The 23986-nt window shown below is 38.2% G+C and overlaps 1 protein-coding gene across 2 annotated transcripts in view; it reads right to left on the reverse strand.

Moving 5' to 3' along the window:
• Nucleotides 1-23986, reverse strand: part of FBN2 (fibrillin 2) — a 157269-nt gene that overhangs the window by 43492 nt on the left and 89791 nt on the right. For both annotated transcript variants that reach the window (XM_042822846.1, XM_042822847.1), the window contains exons 21-33: nucleotides 20057-20194; nucleotides 18720-18770; nucleotides 18143-18268; nucleotides 15416-15643; nucleotides 14919-15044; nucleotides 12162-12290; nucleotides 7144-7269; nucleotides 6233-6358; nucleotides 5772-5894; nucleotides 5521-5646; nucleotides 4332-4457; nucleotides 3152-3274; nucleotides 1675-1797 (exon numbers count right to left, since the gene is read on the reverse strand). In XM_042822846.1, the coding sequence (XP_042678780.1) occupies nucleotides 1675-1797; nucleotides 3152-3274; nucleotides 4332-4457; nucleotides 5521-5646; nucleotides 5772-5894; nucleotides 6233-6358; nucleotides 7144-7269; nucleotides 12162-12290; nucleotides 14919-15044; nucleotides 15416-15643; nucleotides 18143-18268; nucleotides 18720-18770; nucleotides 20057-20194 (1671 nt within the window). The remainder of the gene's footprint in view (nucleotides 1-1674; nucleotides 1798-3151; nucleotides 3275-4331; nucleotides 4458-5520; nucleotides 5647-5771; nucleotides 5895-6232; nucleotides 6359-7143; nucleotides 7270-12161; nucleotides 12291-14918; nucleotides 15045-15415; nucleotides 15644-18142; nucleotides 18269-18719; nucleotides 18771-20056; nucleotides 20195-23986) is intronic.

Here is a 23986-nt window from a genome sequence, read left to right on the forward strand (position 1 = left end):
TCAATTTAGGTTTACTTTGAAACACTGCATGCCAAACAGTGTTCGCTACTAATAGCAAACAGCTACCAATGAATTTAAATCACAGAATCACAGGATCACAAAATGGCCAGGGTTGGAAGGGACCTCAAGCATCATGAATCTCAAACCCCCCTGCCACATGCAGGGCCACCAACCTCCACGTTTAATGCTAAACCAGGTCTCCAGACCTGGAACAGTACTCCAGATGGGGCCTCACAAGAGCAGTAGAGAAGAGGGAGACAGTCACCTCCCTGTCTCTGCTGGCCACCCCTCTTCTGATGGACCCCAGGATACCATTTGCCCTCCGAGCCGCAAGAGCACACTGCTGGCTTATGTTAAGCTCTTCATCTATCAAGACTCCCAGATCCTTCTATACAGGGCTGCTCTCAGGGACCGCTCCTTCCAGCCTGTATGGATGCCTGGGATTCCTCCGGCCCAAATGCAAAACTTCACACTTTGCTGTGTTGAACCTCATCAGGTTCACCCGGGCCCACCTTTCAAGCCCCTCGAGGTCCCTCTGCATGGCACCCCCTCCTTCAACCGTGTCGACTGCACCGCTCAGCTTGGTGTCATCAGCAAACTTGCTGAGGGTGCACTCCATTCCTACATTGATGTCACTGATAAAGATACTGAAGAGCACCGGTCCCAAGACAGACCCCTGGGGGACGCCACTCGTTACCGGCCTCCACTTGGACACAGAGCCATTGATGACTACCCTGTGTCTGTGACCTTTCAACCATCTTATCCATCTTATCCGTTTCTTATCCATCAGGTGGTCCACCCATCAAATCCACATCCCTCCAATTTGGAGATACGGATGTGGTGGGGGACCATGTCAAAGGCCTTGCTCAAGTCCAGGTAAATGACATCGGTTGCCTTTCCGTTATCCACCGATGCTGTCACTCCATCATAGAAGGCAACCAGATTGGTCAGTCATGACCTTCCTCTGATGAAGCCATGCTGACTGTCATGGATGACACGCCCATCCCTCGTGGTCGAGCATGTCATCCAGGAGGATCTGTTCCATGATCTTCCCAGGCACAGAGGTGAGACTCACTGGCCTGTAGTTCCTGGGTCCTCCTTGCTCCCTTTCTTGTAAATGAGTGTGACGTAACTCTTCCTCCAGTCGTCTGGGACCTCACCTGACAGCCACAACTTTTCAAAGATGATGGAGAGCAACCACTTCAGCCAGCTCCTTCAAAACCCTGGGATGCACATCATCCGGCCCCATAGACTTGTACACATTCAGTCTCATGAGGCGGTCTCGGACCTGCTCTGTCCTCACAGCGGGGGGGGATTTGTCGCCCCGGTCCCCACCTAGAGGTTTAGGGATGCAGGGCTCTTTCTCATTGTCTGTTGAAGCGAGATTAATGCAGACATAACAAAGTTTTTCAACTATTTCTGAAAGAGCAAATGCCTATTTGCTGTGGAGGAAGAAGCACAGGAAGTTCACTCAACAAACAAGTCCCAGTGTATTTAGTGCTGCACACACTCCTAAACAACAGTCAGCCACCTCTGTGAGCATTTCCTCAGGAGATGGGAGTAACACTGATTTTAAAATATATTACTGTGTGTTTGGGGTTGAGTCTAATTTTGCTAAGCTTCCACACAACAGAAACCGCCAGAGACAAATCAGCTTTCACAGAAAGTACATACCAGAGCAGGTAAATCCATCCCCTGTGAATCCCTCAGCACAGGCACAGCGGTATGACCCTGGTGTGTTCACACACTGAGCATTCACACTGCACTGGTGTGTTCCATTAGAACATTCATCAAGATCTGCACATCAGAGGCAAAAAATTACAAGTGTTAATACAAAAGACAGAATACTTTCATGAAACTGTCAAGCTAAAAAAACACAGAACATCCTATCAATGGATGGAATTCGACTGATTCATTAGTGTAAATGTTGACACCATTGCTTCAGTGTTATCCTGTTAAAAAGCTTTCATTCGAAGTGACTTAAAAAAGAAAACAACAAAACACCATAAAGCAAAGATGGAGAAGTCAAAATCTGGCACATTTGATGACTCTTCTCAATTATCAGAACACAAAAGCAGCCTAAGCTTATGGAATTCAATGCAAGCTTTCTTATCAATTTAGGTGTCACTTTGGATTTGAAACAAAACAAAACAAAAAAAAAGGTGGAAAGAAAGAAAAAGACAATTCTCCTGACACTAATGAGCAATTAAAGCTTGATTTAGTGACCATCCAGTTGAATGACATGCAAGTCAGAAATAAGTATCACACTATAATAGATGCTACAACAAATTTGACAGTTACTTTGATATTCTGCCCATCTGTAGCTGTCTGTAGAGGGGTCTCCTGGAAGAACACTCTATATTCAGCAGCTATTTTAACTACAAGGATGCTGCCAGAATTTTTTTCTAAACCCCTTCAAATAGGACTTTTTATTTGCCTATTTGAACTTCACAAATTTTTATTACATGATAACAATAAAAACCACAGAGCCTTTTTTTTTTTTCCTCAGACTTAGCTTTAAAATCCACAGTAAAATGTCATAATACAGTATTTTATCTTTCATATATTACACCAATAAAGTCTAATTCGTATGTGAAATTCTGATTCCACAGTTTCAAAAACGTTTTGCAAAAAAGGTAAATTTTACAATCTCTTACATACAAAAGTTAAAAGCGAAGGCAAGGGGACATGATTTGGTTGCAGTAGCCCAACGAAAGTAGAATCAAGTTTCCCATATGCTGAGTCTAATCTGCGTTATATTAGGCCTATCAACTGATAGGCCTGCACCGTAGGATTAATACAAAAAAGCTGCATTAAGTAATAGAAATAGTATCTTACTGGCAGGAAATCACAAAACAAACTCAGTTGTATTTTTGACTGAATTTTATATTTTGCACATTTTGGACATTTCATACTAACTTTGTAAAATACCTATTTAATTCAGTAGAATGACACACAGGCAGGCTTTTGAGGAAAAAAAAAAATCCTCCAAATCTCTGAAATCTAAGAATCCTCTACGCTCATCTAATCACACAGTGCAGCTGAGAGAAAAACAAGTATTTGCTTCTAATGAGGTATTCATAGTTCGATTGCATGCATCATTAATAAAATAACAAGAAAAAGAGAAAACCTTAGTTTTCTATATACTTACCAATACATTTAATGCCATTTCCAAACCATCCCTCTCTGCAAGTACATTTAAAACTTCCTGGTACATTGACACATGAGGCATGCATGTCACAATTGTGAGCACCAATTTCACACTCATCCACATCTGCAAGCACAAAATAAACTATCAGTGTTTACAATCAGGAGCACCAGAATATTACACAGATGCTCTTACATGTTGCTCATTCCCAGAGTGCAGTTTTACAATCTTTTAAAAAATAAGACTTCAAAACCATATAATAATTTAAGCAAATGGCTTTGTATTATAGCTTAATAATAGTTATATCTGTATTTTCAATTGTACTTTTAATATGCTTTCAACATGTTTTTTGTAAACATGAAGAAATTAGGTTGATTTCCTACAGCTCCATTTTAGTGTAAAATTAAAGCTCTCTTACAGACATACTAAACATGCTGAAATGTCCAACAGGCTGTGGGTAAGAGGCACATTTTAGTTACAGGAATTATTTTACTTATAAAAATGATGCAGAATAAATTCCTAAATGTAAAATTATGAGAGGAATTCTGTCAACCTCCCTAGAAAAGTAATTTTGGAAGAACTTAGCTTGCTTCAACAGAGTTGACCCAGTCTGCAAAGGAAAATATATTACTATAGGACGTTGCACGGTTTGAAACAGAACTACTCTGATTCTTTAAAATTTGTTAGCATGGGATAAAGGAAGGCATTTATTTTCCCTTTAACATAACTGTTTTCTTTTTCATTCTTTTACTGTTTTCCCTTTTGATCTTTTTCTTAGACTTCTGGGTCATTTCCTGCAGCTGTAGTTGACACGAGTACATTAAGTATGAATGACAAATAGTTCAGATAGAATACTTTAACACAAATACAGATGCACCTGGGCAACCTAAGTTTCATACCGTAGATATTCCCTCAGTTTATACAAGAACAAGGTTTGCCTTTAAAACTGCCATTATCCACAAGGCCTCTTCAACCATACTGGTACTACTAGTCAAGGAGTACACCTTTTCAAACTCCTGGAAACATACTGACACATACAACAGTTAGACTCCTACGCTTACTATTAAGAAGAAACAACAACCTCACTTGCATGTGAACAAGAACACACTTGGGCATTTATTTTACCTTAGAGCCAAGTAAGATATGTATACACCATGATATATATGTCGGAAATTTGCATTACCTGTGCATCCAGTGGTTCCTTTCTTGACTGAATATCCTAGCTGGCAGTGACAAATGAAGGAACCTTTAGTGTTCTCACATTCCCCAAACATACAAATGTTGGAATTCAAATCACATTCATTCACATCTGTAAGTGCACATAAATTTATTATTAGTTACATACTGCTGTCACCTAAATGCACACTTTTTCATTTTGGAAAACCACTGTTCAGGTAAAAATGTCAGAAGCACGCTAGGAGAAGCTGCTGACTTCTTTGAGGCTAACGAGGCCTTGCAAAAAAGCACTGTGGAGGGCAGCGCTGAGCTGTGCTGTGTGTGACAGCGACAGGGCCGAGGGACCGGCATGGAGCTGCGTCAGGGGAGGGCAGCTGGGGGTCAGGGGAAGGGGCTGCACCAGAGGGCGGTGGGCACGGAACGGGATGCACAGGGCGGTGGGCACGGCCCTGAGTGCTGGAGTTCAAGGAGTGTTGGGACACTGCTCTCAGATGCAGGGTTTGGGTTTTGGGTGGTTTGGATTTTGTGGAGCCAGGGAGTCTCAGTGAACCTTGCGGGTCCCTTTTAACCTGGGATACTCTGTAATTCTAGAATAGCTTTGACATTCCGTAACCTAACTTTTCCTCAATGTGTTTGTCTGTACACCTAGGCGCCCTTGTTTAAAATGACTACTGAAAGGTTTAATGGACAGATTTCAGTATTTAAGTAACATAGCCCAAGCATCTCAAAATAAATAAAGCATTGTATATAAAAGGTGGTGGCTTCATATAAGCACCTAACTAAACATGTTAACTGAAACTGAAGAAGTACTTTTATTTTGATTTCCTTAATAATCATGCATGATACCTTTCTGTAGTTGTGAGCACAAACTAAAATATTTAAAAGAATTACAATAAAAGCCTGGGGCACCAAAAAATTGTCTTCTCGGTCATAGTGATATAGATAAATCCCACAACTGTGATTACATCAATCCTATTTTTGGATTTACAGGACTTGATTCACGCCTAGAGTTTTCTCAATATTTCTTATACCCTTCCTGTCATTTATACAGTGGCAAGAAAGACCTACAGATCTTTTGTTTTCTACAATTTAGGTACCATTCCAAAACTTTTTTTCAAGGATTGAGCAGAAAATCCCAAAATGTAAGCTGTACAATTTTTAGACTTGCATTACCTTCACTGCATACAGATACTTACCAATACAAGTTTTCATGTCCATAGAAGCCATAAATCCATCGTAACAGAGACAGCGATACTCCCCTGGAATGTTAGTACATTGCCCTCCATCACATATATCTGGATTGTTTTCACACTCATCAATATCTGAAATAAAAGTAAAACTAGTTCTCTCACACTGGTGCAGACTTCCGAACCATATTCATATTGGCTCAAATGCTTTAACTTTCAATACATTTTAAATGAAATCCAATGAAGATAAGAAAACATACCTGCACACGTCCTGACATCTGGCATTAGAGCATAGCCATCACTGCAGCTACATTCGTAGCTGCCTTCTGAGTTAGTGCAGTGGGTGTCACAGCCACCATTCATTATCATACATTCATCAATATCTGGGGAAGCAACATTAGTTACAGTAAGTCCACTTTTAGAAGGAAAAGTCACTTCATCTTGCAATTTTACCTAGGAGATGAATGGGTTTGCCAAGATTCTAGTTTTTAGTTCTTATACTGCACTCTCATGATTTACATTTTGTTCAACCTTTCGCCTTTCAACTGCATTTCATATGTAGAAAGTAGCTACTTTTAGTTGCTGTTGTGCTGCTTTTGTTCACATTTATCACTGGAGTTGTTAAAATAAGTGCAAAAGACATGTGGAACGTAGTATGAAAGCCATATCAAATAATATATGTGGCAGTAAAAATGTACAGTTGAAGGTATGTGGCACTTGCCTACACAGCCCTGTCTGTCAGACGTGGCTTGGTATCCAGAGTTACAGGAACACTGGTATGTTCCAACCATGTTCACACAGTTGCCATTTCTGCAGAGATTGTCACTTAGTGAGCATTCATTTACATCTGGAAAAGAAGAATTTATATTGATTACTTACTAGCTAGAATGCAGACTATAACTTCTCAAATGCCCAAGAAAGAGGATAAAGAATAACATTTTAAACCAGTAGAATTCAAACATGTTCAATTTCTCGTTCTTTTTATTTTCCAGTTCAAGGTATGCACCTCTGTATATCAGGTCTAGTGATCAAATACAGCGTGTATAATAACCAAATGTTTATTTTCTTCACCTCTTGTCTGTGAATATTAACAGCAGCACATGCTGAATACTGACCCTCAGCAAGTGCATGTTACTCCATTTTGCTGGAGTTTAAGCCATCTCATGCAGTGACTATGCATCAAACACAGCGACCAAACAGGCAACCTGCTTTACAGCTTTTACTTTTTTCCCCCCAACTTTTTAGAAGATTATGTGCAAAAAGCTGAGCTGCATATCACCACAGAGTCAAAAAAACTTTTTGTTATTGTAGGAACAAGGTTCACTTTGTACTTTCATGTCTTTTAATTGAAAGTTGCTAACATGAGCAGTACAGTCCTTTCAGTTGCTTAATAAACCCTAAAGGCCTAGTAAAATAATTCAATTTGAAGTCAACATGTCAAGGGCACTGGAGATTTTATAGGTTCTGCTATAAGGCTGTAATTCAAAGGTACTCATTTTATTTGAAGATATTCCAAGGAAGATCAAAAATCCATACACAATATTCTGCAGTCACATTCTTACCAGTAACACATTGTACGAAATATTGCTCTTTTCAGAAAGATGAAGACTATTATTCTTAGTTGAAACTCACCAATGCATTCCTCACGTGATGGTGACAGCTCATGTCCCACAGGACAGTTGCACTGAAAACTCCCTTCTGTATTCACACACATGCCACCCCTACACAGTAGAGGGTTGCGTTCACATTCATCAATATCTGAAAATAAATCATGATAAGTAAGCAAAAATTCATTAATAAGGATCAAAAAAAGGGAAAGGCAGTCGTCAGAGCCTGGAAGTGTCAAGTTCAGGAGTTCACACATGAAACAACAGTTTAATTCAAGCAACACTACTGCTTTCCTCATTCTATGTAACAGGGCAAACAAAATACTATAGATTACTAAACGCTAAAGTGAATTGGATTTATGTTATTGGGGAAAAATATATCATTTGAAATTAATTATTCTAAGAGAAGTAGGAAACAAAAAAAGAAGGCATCTGTTTAGATGGTTATTATTTTGAACAATGTGTTAACATGATAATTTTTTCAAAAAGTTTTTTTAAATTCAACAAGATATGTATTTATGTATGCACTGAAATTGTTGTCCATGAATTGCAAGTAATGGGACATGCGTGCAAACTTTTAACTAAACTGCTGTTCAGTTTGAGAGCTACTGTTTATATGGATATGTGGCAGAGAAACATACTTTCTACTACTTACAATGCAAACTGAGAATTTGACTCTCAAACTCGATAAATACAGCCAAGGCTACAGATAGAAAGAATTACAAACGAAAGACTTCTATGACTGCAGGATGCAGTTATACTTTTGGACTCCCAGGAAGAACTACAGCTAGCCTTCTTTGAAATGGGAGACTTTCATTCAAATAGATTTAAACTAGTGTTACGTTCTGTTAGCCTGAGAGATTAGCTAAGGCATCACAGGATTTCGCAGGTTATTCCCATTAAGGGAGAAACTGACTGATGACAGAATCCAACTTCTTTCTTGGTATACTCCTGTTTGGATCATCTTCAAAGCTCCAAGATGTCTTGATTCAGAACTATTCCTTCCTTTTCTTATTTTTTGCAAAAGGTCCTCAAGAATTCATTTTTCTTATTTTTTTTACTCTGTTTATTAATCTGACAGCTTGGTTCCCTGCATCTGTTTTACAGAAAACAAGTAGTATTCACCCTCTGCATTTGTACCTTGTCTTTCATGAAGGTTTCCATGGTTTAGCTTCTTTGTTATGTTAAGCTGTAATTCAGGCAATGACTTTTCGGTGATTCTTGGTATCTTCAAGCATCACAGTGTACAGGAAATCATGCACAGGTGACAAGAGGCCTGCATGGGGGCCTTAGGACCACATATTTAAGGTCAGTCGGGAGCACAAAAAGAAGGGACAGGTGATCTATGAAGAATATAGAGGCCCTGCTTGGGTATGCAGGGATTCCATCACAGTCTGACCCTGGCAAGGGACAATACGAAAAAGAAAGTCTTCTACAAGTATATCATTGCCAAAAGGAAGATAAGAGAAAATACAGACAATACAGAATGAGGAAAACGAAATGTGGACAATGGACATCTGGCAGAAGGTATACGTTTGTCTGGATGAGGTGCCTTGAGATATGGTTTGATAGTGATAGTAATGGTGATAGGAGGATGGTTGGACTAGATGATCTTGCAGATCCTTTCCATCATTGTGATTCTATGATTCTATGATTCTATTCAAAACTGTCTTGGCCTACATCCTCTCCAGTATTTGCTTTCAGGAATTTGAGACTTAAAATCAGCACTAAAGTCTAAAATAAGGAAGACTTACTCTTGATGGGACATTATCAAGTTAGGGAACTTTTAAACAAATGAAACACTCACAGGTCCATGGAACCTTGTGAAACATACCCACAATTGCTGAGAAATTTAACCAATGTCACTGTGAGGCCACTATGGATCATCTTTGAAAAGTTATGGCAATGAGATTAGAATCTTTAGTATGGGAGGAAATCTATTACAAAAAGGGTAAGAAAGAGGATCCACAGAACTGCAGGCCATTCAGCCCCATTTTGATCCTTGGGAAAGTGATAGATCAGAGAACATTTCAATTTGGAAGTCATCTCTAAACATACAAATGAAAACAATATGGCATGGTTAACAGAGACTTCAAAGGAAAAATCATAACTGACCAACTAGACAGTTTTCATCAAAAGAATGTCTACATCAATGGGTGAGAGAGCAGCAGATGCTTTTTATGTTGACTTCAGAAAGGCATTTGACACTGTCTTCCCAAAGACCCTTGCAGACAAACTGATGAATTAGATAAGGGCATAGTGGAGTAGACTTAAAACTGAACCAGGAGCTTCAAAGGGTTGTGATAGCGTCACAAAGTCCAGATATGAATAGGTTCCTTGTGGTATATTTCCAGCAGTCAACAATGGGACAAATACTGTTAAATAAGTTTGTTAATGACATGGATGATGGGTCAGAGTGCATCCTGAGGAAGTATGCAGGTGATAGAAAAATGGAAAGAGTAGTTCACACATCAGATAGTTGTACTGCCATTCAGAGGAATCTTGACTGGCTGGAGAAACAAGCAAACAGAAAACTCACAAACAAACAAACAACGGCAATGTTCTGCTCCTGGAATATAATGAACACACTCAGAAGGACAGGCTGGGGACTGGCCAACTGGAAAACAGTTTTGCAGAGTGGGACGTAGGGATCCCAGCAGGCTTAACATGAGCCAGCAACACGCCTTTTGCACTGACAGTCAGCAGCACCCTGGACTGTGTCAGGAATTGTACCAGCAGAAAACTGAAGGAGGTGAGCCTTAATCTCTACATAACAAGGATAAGACCATATCTAAAGTGTTGCATTCGGTTCCAGGCTCCCCAGTACAAGACAGATATGCATATACTGGAAAAAGTTTCATCGAGAATCACTAGAAATGGGATAGAATTTCAGATATATTTTAAGAAAAGCTTAGACTCCTGTGAATGTTCAGTCTTGAGAAGAGAAGGCTTGGGAGGGTTTATCAGTGTGTATAAATATTTTATGGTGAGGGTAAGGAAGACAAAGCTACCTTCTGACTGGTGTCCACTGACAGAACAAGAAAGACATGTGAACAAAATTGAGACAGGAAATTCTGTTCAAACATGGAAAGGAACTTTTTACCTGGTGGATGCTCAGAACAAGTATCTGAGAGATATGGACAAGGGAAAAGCCACTGATGTCACCTATCTCAACTTCAGTAAGGCCTCTGACAAGGTACCCTACAACATCCTTCTCTCCAAGTTGGAAAGGCAGAGATTTGATGAGTGGCCTGTTAGATGGACAAAGAACTGGCAGCTGAATTTAGTACACAAAGTGGTGGTCAATGGCACAACGACTGGATGGAGATCAGTAATGACTGGTGTTCCCCAGGGGTCACTTCTGGGACCAATACTCTTTAATATCTTCATCAGTAACACTGACATAGGGTCAAGTACACCTTCATCAAGTTTGCTGATGACACCAAGCTGTGGGGTGCAGCTGACACACTACAGGGACAGGATGCCATCCAGAGAGTCCTAGGCGGGCTTGAGCTGTAGGCCCAGGTGAACCTCATGCAGTTCAACAAAGACAAATGTAAGGTCCAGCACCTGGACAAGGCAACCCCGGCTATCAATACAACCCAGGGGATGAAAGGATAGAGTGCAAGCCTTGCTGAAAGGGACCTGGGTACAGGCGGGTGAGAAGCCGGACAGGAGTCAGCAGTGTGTCCTTGCAGCCCAGAAAGCCAACCATATCCTGGGCTGCATCCAAAGCAGCATGACCAGCAGATCAAGGGAGGTGATCCTGCCCCTCTGCTCTGCGATGGTGAGGCCTCACCTGGAGTACTGCATCCAGGTGTGGAATCCTCAGTACAGGAGAGGCGTGGACCTACTGAGGCACATCCAAAGGAGGGCACAAAAATGATCCAAGAGATGGAACACCTCTCCCACGTGGACAGATTGAGAGAGATGGGGCTGTTCAACCTGGAGAAGGCTGCAAGATGACCTGAGAGTAGCCTTTCAGTATCTAAAGGAGAGTTACAGGAAAGAAGGGGACAGTCTCTTTAGCAGGGTCTATGGTGACGGAACAAGAGGAAACAGTTTCAAGCTTGAAGAGAGTACATTAGATATGAGGAAAAAGTCTTTTACAGTGAGGATGGTAAGGCACTGGAGCAGACTGCCTAGATATGCGGCAGAAACTCCATCCTTCTGTCTCTGGACATTTCCAAGTTGAGTCTGGATCAGGCCCTGGGCAACCTGAACAAGTGTGTTTGTCCTCATTCACTGCAAGGAAGATGAACTAGATGGCTTTCAGACGTCCCCTCCAACTCTAAGGATTCTTTGATTCTATGACAGTGCAGTATCCATCCCTGAAGATTTTCAATATCCAACTGCATATGGTCCTTGCTCTAGTTTACTCTGCACTCAGCAGGGGTTGGACTGGACAATCTTCAAAGGTGATTCTGTTTCAGGAGTCTTTGCTGAGAACTTGAATGATTTGCTCCTTTCATCAACAGAAAGTTAGGTCTTAGAGTCACAATCATAAAACTGAACTTATTTAGGGAGAAGAGCATTCAACCAAGATCAAAATCTCAAACTTTCAATTTTTATGGTGTATACAGAATGTTAACATCAGATTTTTTTTTTTGTAAGGTGGTTATCAGCATTTGTTGTTTCAGATCTATTCTTATAAGTTTTGACCATTTAAAGATATGTGAGTTTTCAGAAAATACTTTCAAAATTTCTTAAGTCCTAATAGTATAAAGGAAATACAAATCATACTACTTTCAAAATACTTTTATTCTTAGCTGTATATTTCAATACCTCATTAGTCACTGCTGAAACTATATGAATGGTCATTGACAATGTATATTATCTATATAGAAATACGTGAATGTCATCAGCAAAAAGAACAAGCAAAGCTGTATGCATAGTTCAGTTGTCAGTCCTATCTACTGAACATGTCTTTTTTTTTCCAAGAAGTCACAGCAATTATGCATATGAAGCATTCACTGCAGCACAACTGGTATAGTACAAGTATACAGTAAGTGGAAGGACTTAGCTCATCTTGGCAACACTTACCCATACAGTTCTTCATCATCATGAACCCACTTTCATAACCATCAAAGCACTCACACTCAAAGCTTCCAGGAGTGTTAACACAAGTACCACTTCCACATAAGTCTGGGGAGATCCGGCACTCGTCAATATCTATATTACAGTAAATGGAAAGGTAGAAAAATCAGAGTTCAAAATGATCCTTCGTTTCACAAAAAATGGTCATTTTAAATGAGTTAGAAGAAAATCGTATGTAGTACATAACTCAGAGAAATGTTATTCACTTAATATTTAAAATGATCTGATTACGTGAAAAAGTTTGTGGAAGATTCATGATGCAATGACTTTAGAGTTCTTAGCTGTACACTAAGTAACAAGTAGGCTTCCATTAAGTGTAAATTAAAGCTATATTTCTAAGGAAGCTAATTGTAATAAATTCTAAGTCATTATTACCAGGCACCATTTCACCCAGGAATGCACTGCTATTGACATTAAATTGCTTTTCATGAATACAATTCTCAAGTAACAGCATTATAAGCTTACAACAAGTTTTGCATTTAAAATCGAAGTAGCTCACTTGAAAGCAAGAATTACAGTTCACTAGTTTCTTGTAGCATGCGTAGTTTACGAACTAAGTTTGAATGATACTGTCATGGTTTTGTGATTTTTGGTTTTTGGAATTCCACATCATAACATCATATAGCGCACTGGGAATTAAAGTCTTAATGCTCCAATTCCAGGTACCTGTCCCTGTACATTACGGAAGTCATGGGATCTGGCCCTTCCATGTGGGGCCCTTACTGCCTGGCAGTGGGTGCTGGAGGGTGCTTTCCTAGCCATTCCAAGCTTTTCAAGTTTGACTCAGTCTCAGGAACTCTCTCTTCCCTATTTTAATTGATTTATTTGTCTCAATTTCAATTATATTGTATTATATTGTATTCCAATATAATAGTTAGTAAATAAGATTTCCTCCATAGATTGTTGCCATTGTTTGTTTTTTGTTTTTTTTTTTCCTCTCTTGAGCCCAACTCCCATCTCCCTACCCCTTTTCCCTTTTCCTTTCCATTTTGTGGGGTCACAGGGGGCCCAGGGGCCTACTGCCCCCATCAGGGGCATAGATTGATCTAGTCTCCATGACAGATACTTTCACTGGAAAACTGTACCAGGTTTGTAGAAGGTAAAAGAGAAGGAAGGATTCATTGTAAAACACACTGGTAGTAAGGCAGGAATCTGAGCAGGAATTTGTAACATAGATACGATTCAGTGAAACAGACTGCTATTTAAAAAGAGGACGGGAAAGGACTGGACAGTGTATTATTTACTGTCTCTCGCATCTTTTTAGACACAATTCTCCTTATTCTACTGCCCATCCACTGTTTCTGAGTTGAACTAGCGTACAATTCCATCAGTTCATGCCCTCCTCTCTACAATCCCCACAATTCATTCACAATTATTCTTATTTAATAAGAAAACATGAACTCCGTACAAGGAATAAAAGTTATAAAGTATTTGAAATAATAAAGATACTAGACCAAGAGGATAGGGTTCTGACATCCAAGAAATCTGGGAAGCAAGGAATAAAATAGCAGAGAAAGGCATCAACATGTCTGTTCTACAATGGTGACCTGGGCAATGGAGTAACCCAAGAAAAGAAGGAAAATGGAAGCTTAACTGAAGAAATGAAGAAAGAACAAAAGAAAAAAAGAAAGAATCAAAGACTAAGTGGTTCATTTTTCACCACATGTAAGAATCTTCTCTGCCTTGTTACTCCCCTCAACAGGTTTATGTGGTATAAGATCAGTTCTCATACGCAGATGTGCAGAGGTGTAGAATGGTAATCCATGTGGCGGGCCTGGGATGTCACTGAATGTGCGGCTTCCTACAGGCTTTACAAAATATTTTGTTGCTAATATAAAACAAATGAACAAAAAGTCTCCCACTTAATAAAATCTTTGTCTCTGTTACTGTTCAGCGGAACATTTTAATCAGAATAAACTTTCTGTGAAAAACAGAACCAAATGAACTTTTGTACGGAGAATTTTTTTGACCTTTTCTTGTTAGATTAGAAATAAAGTTAGTTAAATGCATTTCTCATCCGTGCAGTCACTATAAAAACAAGGAAATCACCAGTTAGGGCAACATTAACATCCAGATCAACCTCAGTTAACATGCCTTACCACCCACACTTCATATTACTTAGACTCTCTCAGATCCTGTGTGGAAAAAAAACCTCCTTCATTTTCAACACAGAGCCACCCACAATGCAGGCATCCAGTTTCTCATAATCGGGAAACTATCACACTTATCTTCCATTTCAGCTTTCTAGGCAGTAAATAACAAAATACTAAACTTTTAAATTAAATGCAATTAAATTAAATCTTGAATTAACACTGCTGTCAGAATTGCACAGGTATTTCAGTATGTGCTTAGTTACCATATCTAAATGAAAAATAATCAGTACTGGAGTCTCTCAGTTCATCTGGTAAGAAGAAAGTGAGTTAATCTGTAAATTAAAACGTTGAAATTAGCTTTACTGGTGACCTTATTAATTTTTCAGAATGACAAGCACTTTGAGCACCCATTCAACAGATTCTTAATGTCCGTGTACCAAATGAAAGTCAAATTAATTAGAGAATCACTTTCTAAAAGGAAAAGAAGACAGTTGTCCGCTTTGACCACAGATTAGAAATTGAAGGAAATCAATTACATTAAGCTCCCAGATCACTAAGCTATGTAACCATCACAAGTTCCTTTAAAAGCCAGAGAAAATGCAAGACTTACCTGTACAATTTCTTTCCTCCATATCTAAAGCAAACCCACTGTTACACCTACATTTGAAACTTCCAATTGTATTCCTGCATTTACCATTCATGCACATACCAGGGAATACCTTGCACTCATTGATATCTACAAAAAAAAGAAAAAAAGGAAAAAGAAAGAAGGCTCAAATATTTTAAATATTTATTTACTTCTTTTTGTATTTATATGCTTATATACATAATGGAAGTTCCCTTTTCCTTCTTTCCTTCTTATTGGCATGAAAGGAGGAGTCAGGGCAGCAAGAGACACCAGTCAGGGCTGGGGAAGGAGAAATAACTGAGAAGGATGAACATGCAAGCAGTAGGTTTTCCACCTGTAGTGCCAGCTCTGTAAGGCAAACATATTTACAGTATGTCTCATCCCAAGTACATAACAGATACAAACCCTGGCATCTCATTAGAATGGTTACTGAAACGTACATACAATTTTTAGATTTTTAGATAATAATTAATTCTTGCCTTTATAAAATGGTCTGCCAGTTAGAATATCTCCTCTGTTAGAAAAACCAGGACCTCTGGGGCACAGAGCCTCATACTCCTTTGTGCCAGGCTTTGGACACTCCTCACAGTCAGAGCCCCAGGCAGCACCCACAGCACAACAGCAGGCATCCATACGAAATTTGCCAGGTACAGACTGAATGCATTCATCTTCATCCCACTTCAGGTAACACTGCTCCATGCGGATATCTGCCCAATTTAAAACAACAAAGGGAAATGTTACATTTTGGTGGGGTTTTCTGTCTTTCAGAAGCGGCTGTTTCCAGGGCATGATTACTTATGTGTTTCAGTTTCTGCAATACAGATTTCTGCTCAAGATACCATACACTGCACAGAGTTGAAGTTTGAAGTTGCTATTGGTAAGCTTTCAAATCTCTGCTGTATCACGCAGCAGTAGAACTATTTCTCTAAATGCTAACTTCTGCAACTTAGGAAAATGTCTCTGAATTTCAAACATCTGAAAAACTGTACAGATAACAGGAAACAGACAATTACAGCAGTGTTAGAGAAGATATCTATGATTCCACATTCCTAGTATGACTAAAATGGACTGGAAGCCAGAATATTTGATATGACACACTGAACTGGAAATTAGGCTTTAGAAGACCTAACACAACACTTTTATTTACTTAGCACAAAAAGCTTTGGAGAAAATGCATTATTTAAAAAAACAGCACGAAAGATCTGCTGAACTATTTTCTCTACATGTCTTCCACCATTTTCCAATATGAACGACCTTATACACATCCTAAGGTAAACAATTCAGAAGTATAAGAAATGGAAATTGTTTAAAGTATATTTATGGTTTCCTGCGAAGTTCCTCATATCAATATAGTATTTATTTTCACTTCAACAGATTCAGCAAACACAATTCTAATAAATACTTGTTATCACTAAAATCATTCCAGTGGACTCTGCAGAAAACAAAGCACTTGAGAAATATATGCCACGGTGCTTATGCAGCACAGGAGAAAGCACATATCTTGTAATGTAGAAGGATATTCTTTCATTGAAATAGGAGAAGAAAAAATGGATTTGAGGGTAAAGGAATTCCGTGCATTGCCTGAAAACAACTCCATTGTTGCAACCACCTCTTCTTACGAAGTTTCTCACTTAGAAGAAATATAGGATTGAAGGCCACAGATGACAGCGGCTGAAAAGAGAACTGATAAGTATGGAATAAAAAAAAAAAAGTAAAACCTAGCAGGAGAAACAGAATATGCACCTTGGTGGACTTTGTTTTGAATTATTTCTTTTTTCTAAGAGAACTTTTATGCTGAGAATGTACATCTGTTTATTTTCAAATTTCTCATTTTAAAAAACATCTCTAGAGCTGCATTCATATTTTAGAAATCATCAGCAGCAACAAAACACAACCTGGTAACTGTTTGTATCAGCTACTGATAAACAGCAGAACAACTGAAGGAGAACTATTGCTTAAACTTGAATCTCGGGGAATAAGAATACCACTGCAATAGAAAATATGGGTTAGAACAGCCAAATTCTTGACCGAAGTGAAGCAAGGGCTCAAAAATTGCAATTGTTCTGTTCTGTTTTCGCAAAAGAAATCAAATGCTGTCAGTAATTATATTTTTATAGTCCTTAAAAAGGGTAAAAAATTAACAAATTCCAGAATCTTTTAAGTATTCAGTTCACTTACTTTCATCTTTTTCATCTCTGACTACTGATCTTTAAAGATTTCAAAAGGACAATTTGAAAAGTTGTACTGCAAAAAAGCTGAATCCATAGATGGAGAAGGTGTGTTTAGCATAATTTCATTTAAAGCAAACCTGCACTTTTTAGGATACATTACAAGTCACAACAAACCTGTCTCTGTTTTTTCCCATAGTCTTATAGATAAATATCATTCTAAATTATGAAATGTAGCTTGTTTAAAACCATGTAAACATTTTCTGCAATCTGAATTTGGATTTCACAGCTTATCAGATGTAAAAAATAAAAATTCTTTCAGGATGTTATAGAACATCCAGCTAAAAAGGAAAGGAAAAGAAGACCAAGTACATTCACTGTCAGGCAATGTTGTGTTATTAGGATAACTTAGATGCTACATTATATATAATGTATATGTTATAATAACATTAACTATACTTGCTACAGCATATTTTTGTTTCCTTTAACTTATATACAGACTGTAATACTTTTTATACATAAAACCAGGATATTATGTCTTCACTGACATCATGTTTTGTCGTGCACAACAAAGATGAAGTCTTAATTTTACCTACACCCATTTTACTTACTTTCAAACAAATCAATTTCAGTCTGCATATTTCTGCTACCGGATAGTACCTTAATGTCATAAAATGAGTAGATAGAGAAAAGAACAAGTCATTATCCATTACAAGGCCCTGGCTGGCCAGCAAACTGCTTATTGCCTACCTCACAGTGAGTCAGACTGGGCAATGTGAATTACATTAAGGGCAACACTCTAGTAAAACCTATTGACTGCAGTGAGGGCAAAACCTGTCACATCACCAACATTCATATTCCCTAACTCTTCCCTGAAGTGAATAGGTATCTGAAATCCAAGCACACATAAACTAAAACATACACTTAAAGCCAGCTGTTCAGAAAACAGACCAAATGTCCCTTCTTATTCCTTTAAGATTTATTTCAGACAGTTATTAAACACAGCTAAAAGGCTGCCAAAGTTGACCATGTTCTTACCCAAACACACTCGCCCTGTTCCATCCAGCGTCAGTCCTTCTGGGCATTCACAATGAAATGAGCCCCTACTGTTAACACATCGTCCATTGGGACAAACTCCAGGAAAAACATCACACTCATTTACATCTGTTGGTAAAGTGAAGGGATGAAAGAAGTTTCAGAATGTATGCTAATTCCAGCAAGGAGATAGTGACAACTTTACTGAGAACTTCAGCTGTACAAAAGAAAGCACAGCGGTTTCACTCATGCTGTATTAGGATCTGAACAAGCATCTGGCTCCCTCTCACCCAAGGGAATCTTATAAGATGGTAAGGGACAAATGGACACAGGACATTAAGATGCCATATTCTCTAAGTAAGACAAAATGCTTGTGGATGAGAGAATGAAAAACAATTAAATGTATTATGAAGGAGCACTTCCATCCTTTTTGTACCATTTTGACATTCTCCAACAGTGTTAAGCAGTAAGTTCCCAACAGTCACTAATTGATAGCAGCTCTAAAATTAGTATGATTACAGCTTACCCTCTCATTTGTTTTCTGAGAGAAAAACGAGTGAAAAGAAACACAGAACTTTACCTTCACAGGTAACACCCTTAACTCTGGCAAATCCTCTTGAACAAGCTGTGTCTGGAATCAAGCAAAAAAGATGCATCACTGCTTCAGAATGACACATGAGAGTAAGCAATATAGAATAAAAAGTATCTTTGCAATTTTCCTACATTATCTAAGTTTGACTGTATAACGTAGTAAGTGATCTAGCCTCAATGAAAAAGACTACTGACTCATATGTCTTATTTAGAACAAATAATAACTGAGGAAATTAAATGTTACATAGTTACTTCGTTGTGCTTTCCACTACTAGGGACAGAATGAGATGAATCTCAGCACTCAGATGTAGATGAAAGGTACACATCCTGTAAGGCTACAGGATTTAAAGCTTAGTGATGCCAGTTATCATTGAAGAGTTATGGGGGGTTTTTTTGTGTAGGTTTGTTGTTTTTTTTTTTTTTGTTTTTTTTTTTTTTGGTGTGTGTGTTTTTCCCCTGTAGCTTTACAAAGCATCTGAGCAAAGATGTTATTTTAGGATATGTTTGTAAAATGTAGAATGATGCAGAGACATGCAAGATTGCTGAAATCTAGAAAGTTAAAGAAAATAAATTAAATGTACTCATGAGTACTTAGATGTACTCATCTAAGCTCATGAGTGCTCGAGATTAATGAGTCTTTGATTAGTTCTATAAGCCTAAACTCACCATGTTGCTTCCTGTACTCCAAAGCAGTATCTCTGCTCGATGCTCCACTGCACAGTTAAAAGCACTGCTGGATGCTGTTTGCACCATGCTTATTAGATCTAACAGATCTGCCCACAGTTATTGTTTCAATTAAGAACCACAGGCTAAAATGTCATGACACTGGTTCAGTCTCTAGTGGTTGTATTCAAACCTTGGGGCAAGACTGTGGCACAACATATTCTCCACAAAACACAGTACACATTAATATTCCTACTTCCAATCTCTACCCTTAAACTTGTGATCTAATACTAGTACTACTACAGTCAATAGTAATACATAAGCTATGTGTTTGAAAATAGCTGGAATGAGTGTTAACAGCCCACAGAATAAAAGGCCTTCAAGATTTTTAACAGGTATTTCACTTTTTAGTCATTATTTCAAGCTATCCCAGTACATTATACTTGTGGAGAACTACTCAGGAATCCACTCAAATATTATTTCCTCACAGTCTCAAAGTTAGAATGGTATCTGATGGTGGAGATTACAAAAGATGCTACAGGAAACACTCTCAATTCATAGTGTTTTTGTTTGTTTTAACTGAAAAAAAAAAGTGAGAATTTTTCTGGTGCTACACTCACTTTTCTCCCAAAAGACACAGAATATGAAAGCGTAATAGCATACCTAATTCACACCGCTCACATGGGCTGCCCCAAGCTGCTCCTAAAGTAGCACAGCATTCAGATTTCAGTGTAGCACCATTGATGTTGACTTCACAGCGACTGTCCTGGATATTAAGCCAGCAAGTCCCCTTCAGGCTATCTGCAGCACAACAGAAACAATATGGAACTGTCACAGCAGGAAGAGCTGACATCTCATAATGCCACTGGCAGACACTGTACAACGAGAGCACAGTCTGTCTTCCAAAAGTAGGATCTTCCACTTGAGTCATTTTGTACATTTTTTGTTTTAGAAGCAGAGGATATAGACAGCACTATCACCAAAAATGAGTGATAGAATGTATCCCTTGAGGCAATCTACAGTACAGGTCTTACAGCTAGCAAAGGTCTACCAGCGTAAACTCCGCTGCCTGAAATTGTCTCAAATTCTCTTTTAGGTACCCAAGTCTTCAATTCAAAACAACCATGCTTTCAGTGCACAATTCACTTTTTAAAATATAAGTTAGATCCTAAATCAAGTATGAATTTTTGAAAGTAAAATACTTTGGTTCAGTATTTTTATACTATTATATTTAAAAGAGACCAAAATTCTTAAAGCAGACTACAATCTTTGTGATTGGATAGTTAAAAAGCAGTCTGTAAAGATCTAAGCCAGATTTGGAAGACAGCCTGGATGGAGTTTAACAGCACGCACATACCCATAGTTCAAAACTAAGCAAATGGCTCAGATTAACGTAACAAGACAATTAATGCAAGATGAATAGGAATTGGTTTTAAAGGTTTATGTATAATTCACATACAGAAAGTCAGACTATCTATTAGGTGCTGTTGATTGGTATTACTCAGAGATCATACTTAGGAGCAATGTGCTCCAGAATTTTTTTTCTTTAAAAAACTTGAACTTTTCTACAAAACTGGTATTAGAAAATTATGCAGAATGCTGAGAGCACAACCATTGTTTGTGTAATATAACAGAAAAAGAAAAGCTTGTGCAAGAACGTTCCTGGAACCAGTTCTGGAAACTGGTTCTAGAAACTGGAAAATTTAATTCATAAACAATCAATTTTAAGAGTCATATTATTTAGATTACCATTGGTCTCAAAAAATGTAGGGTACAATGTTACAAATCAATGAAGGACAAATGATCATGGAAAAAATCATTTTTTCTAATCCTTAATCATCCTTTATCCAACAATCAAGACTAGGGATAACATTACAAGACCAAAGGAAGACATAACTTATGAAGTGACTTCCTGGATCTGCTCTTGACCTACTACAGGATGGGTATGTGCTTTCTCATCAGATGTCTCAAATTCAGGGCCTTGAGACAGGAAGGATGAAAGTCTCTTTAACTATCATAGAATTACAGAATCACCAAGAAAAGATCCACAAGATCACCAAGTCCAACCATCCACCCATCACCAATAGCTCTCAATAAACCACGTCCCTCAACACAAAATCCAAACGTTCCTTGAACACCCCCAGGGTCGGTGACTCCACCACCTCCCTGGGCAGCCCATTCCAGTGCCTGACCACTCTTTCAGAAAAGCAGTATTTCCTAACGCCCAGCCTAAATCTATCTCATGCTACACCCAGCTTGCTGGCCTTACGTTGATATACCTACTTTATTTTGTCAAAATGTAAATGTTTATATTGCTTCATTGATTAGCAATCATTTGAGCATGATATTGCACATTTTTAGTAACCAGCTTTACATGATCAAAAAGTCAAAATAGTATCTCAAAAAATGATTTTAACTATACATATTAGCAGACGACTTTCTTCACACCAGCTGCATCTGCATTATCCAGCTGAAGTCTGCTTGTCTCATCTTTTTTTCTGGTTGTGAGTTAATTTCACTTATTTTACACAACCTCTCTTGTCCAGACAAAATTTACAAAGGGCAGTCACTGTGACTTTTGCTTTGGTGAAAAAAAACCATTTTTTATATTATAATATATTATTCAGCATCAAAGCATTCTTTCTGCTACTTGCATCTCTTTGATTCTGACTTGAAGAAGAATATATGCATACTACAGGCAGATGGCAGCCTACAGGCTGTGTGCTATATGAATTCCAAAAACATTGACTAAATATTCATTAAAATAATATATTAAATGTATATTTCAAACAGCACAAATGGCAGTATTCCCACTATACAAGCAATTCCCAAAATAGCAATGCAGCAGTGGTAAAACCAACGGATGTATTTCAAAACAGTTCTATTTCTTTCCTCCTTTAAAATAGGAGTAGTCTTAATACAACAGGCAGAGAGTTATAAAGCAAAACAAATGCATAATATATCAACTTTCTCGCTGAAAGCTTTTACTGTAAAGGCTACACTAACAACCCTAATTTGCTGGAAGTTTGAGCCAAATGTTGTGACTTGAATTCTTGCTCTTACTGTAACAAGTCATTTTCCCTCTGCACAGGGAAGTTGACAGAAAGAGACAAATGACTTATATCTTAGCAGAATTTCTGCATGCAATACAGATGCAAATGGCTCAAGACACCTGGCTCTTCAGCATTAAGGCTGAGCAGATCAGGCAAAGGAACCAGAAAAGACAAGTTTTGTATTCAGAAACCAAGAAGAGAGCATGTGCCAGCCACAAAGCTTCTCGAGGATTGTCATAGGTCTGACCTGAGTCCACGAGATAACAGTGAAAACTAGCAGTAAGACAAATGAGCAACACATACAAAAGCAACATGTAAAAATAAAATTATCAGTGCTGTAAATACTTTTCCTTCTAATTTTTTGCTGTCATTTGTTTTTTACTGCAAATATGTGTGACAATCTTACGTTCAAACTTTCATAATCATCACGAATGAAAGAAAGAAAAAACATTCTTACAGCATAGCTGTGTTCTGGTTCTGACAAGAGAGAAAATCTGAAATTAAGGCAAAATTGGAAAGGCTTCAGGATTAAACTGATGCTACCTTACTTTGATCATTCTTAAGAAGAATACAACACATATCCAAACCAGAATAGCATTTCAGTCAAACACATCCTTACTGGAATATCCTTTTCATATCTGATGCAGCAGTAATTAGTGCAAATGAAAGTAAACTGATAAAAACAACTTTCCCTACTGTAGAGTTTAAAACAGCTTACATTTGATGAGTGCAAGTTTTTCACACCAAACACAACCTGTAATCTCAAACCCTTACTCACCTTCCAGTAAATTAGTCTACCCTTCTCCCATCACTACCAATTCCAGTGGAAGTTTTGCCAAGGTAGGAGAACATAAATTGATTCTATCTCTATAAAAATGTATTTCTTACATGAGCTGTACTGACACTTCTGTCCTGACATAGTCTCACTTGTAGTACAGAAAACTCTTCCAGAGAGAATGCTGATCAACAAGAACGAGTAACAATTAGGCCCTACAGAATAAGGTAGCTTCTATCCTTCCCTTTTTATTTGACTATTCAAGTATTTGTATTATTTATTTTACATTATTTACAAATACTACTCAGGCTAAATAGTACCTCACACTCTAGTCATCCCAATGGAAAAAAATTTGCAAAGTAAATCAGGAACATTGTTATAATTAAGCCCTTAATGAACTCAGAACACCTTTGGATGCCAGAACACAACAAAATTAAGCACAGGTTAAAGTGGTCACGTCAAGGTATCAGCACAATGTGAAATGGAACAAGCAGAATACTAAACTGTACAAGTCAGAGGTGGTAGTAGTACCCCTAAAAACCTAAGTGAAAGGCTAGGAGAAGGCTTAGGTGAAAAGTAATATTCACTTAAAAAAACAAATCAGGGCACAGAGAGATGCCTTCATTAAAAAGAAACTGCACTCTTTACATTAACTTTCCAATTTTAAGAAAGTCTTGGCACGGCAACAAAGTTGAATCAAGAACACCAGACAAATCTATCTTAAAATAGAAGAAACATTTAAACTAAGCATCCTCGCATTGTTAA

The sequence above is a fragment of the Centrocercus urophasianus genome, unplaced genomic scaffold (genome assembly GCF_019232065.1).
Source record: "Centrocercus urophasianus isolate 14NV4802_14NV808 unplaced genomic scaffold, USGS_Curo_1.0 seq_21, whole genome shotgun sequence".
Classification (NCBI taxonomy): domain Eukaryota; kingdom Metazoa; phylum Chordata; class Aves; order Galliformes; family Phasianidae; genus Centrocercus; species Centrocercus urophasianus.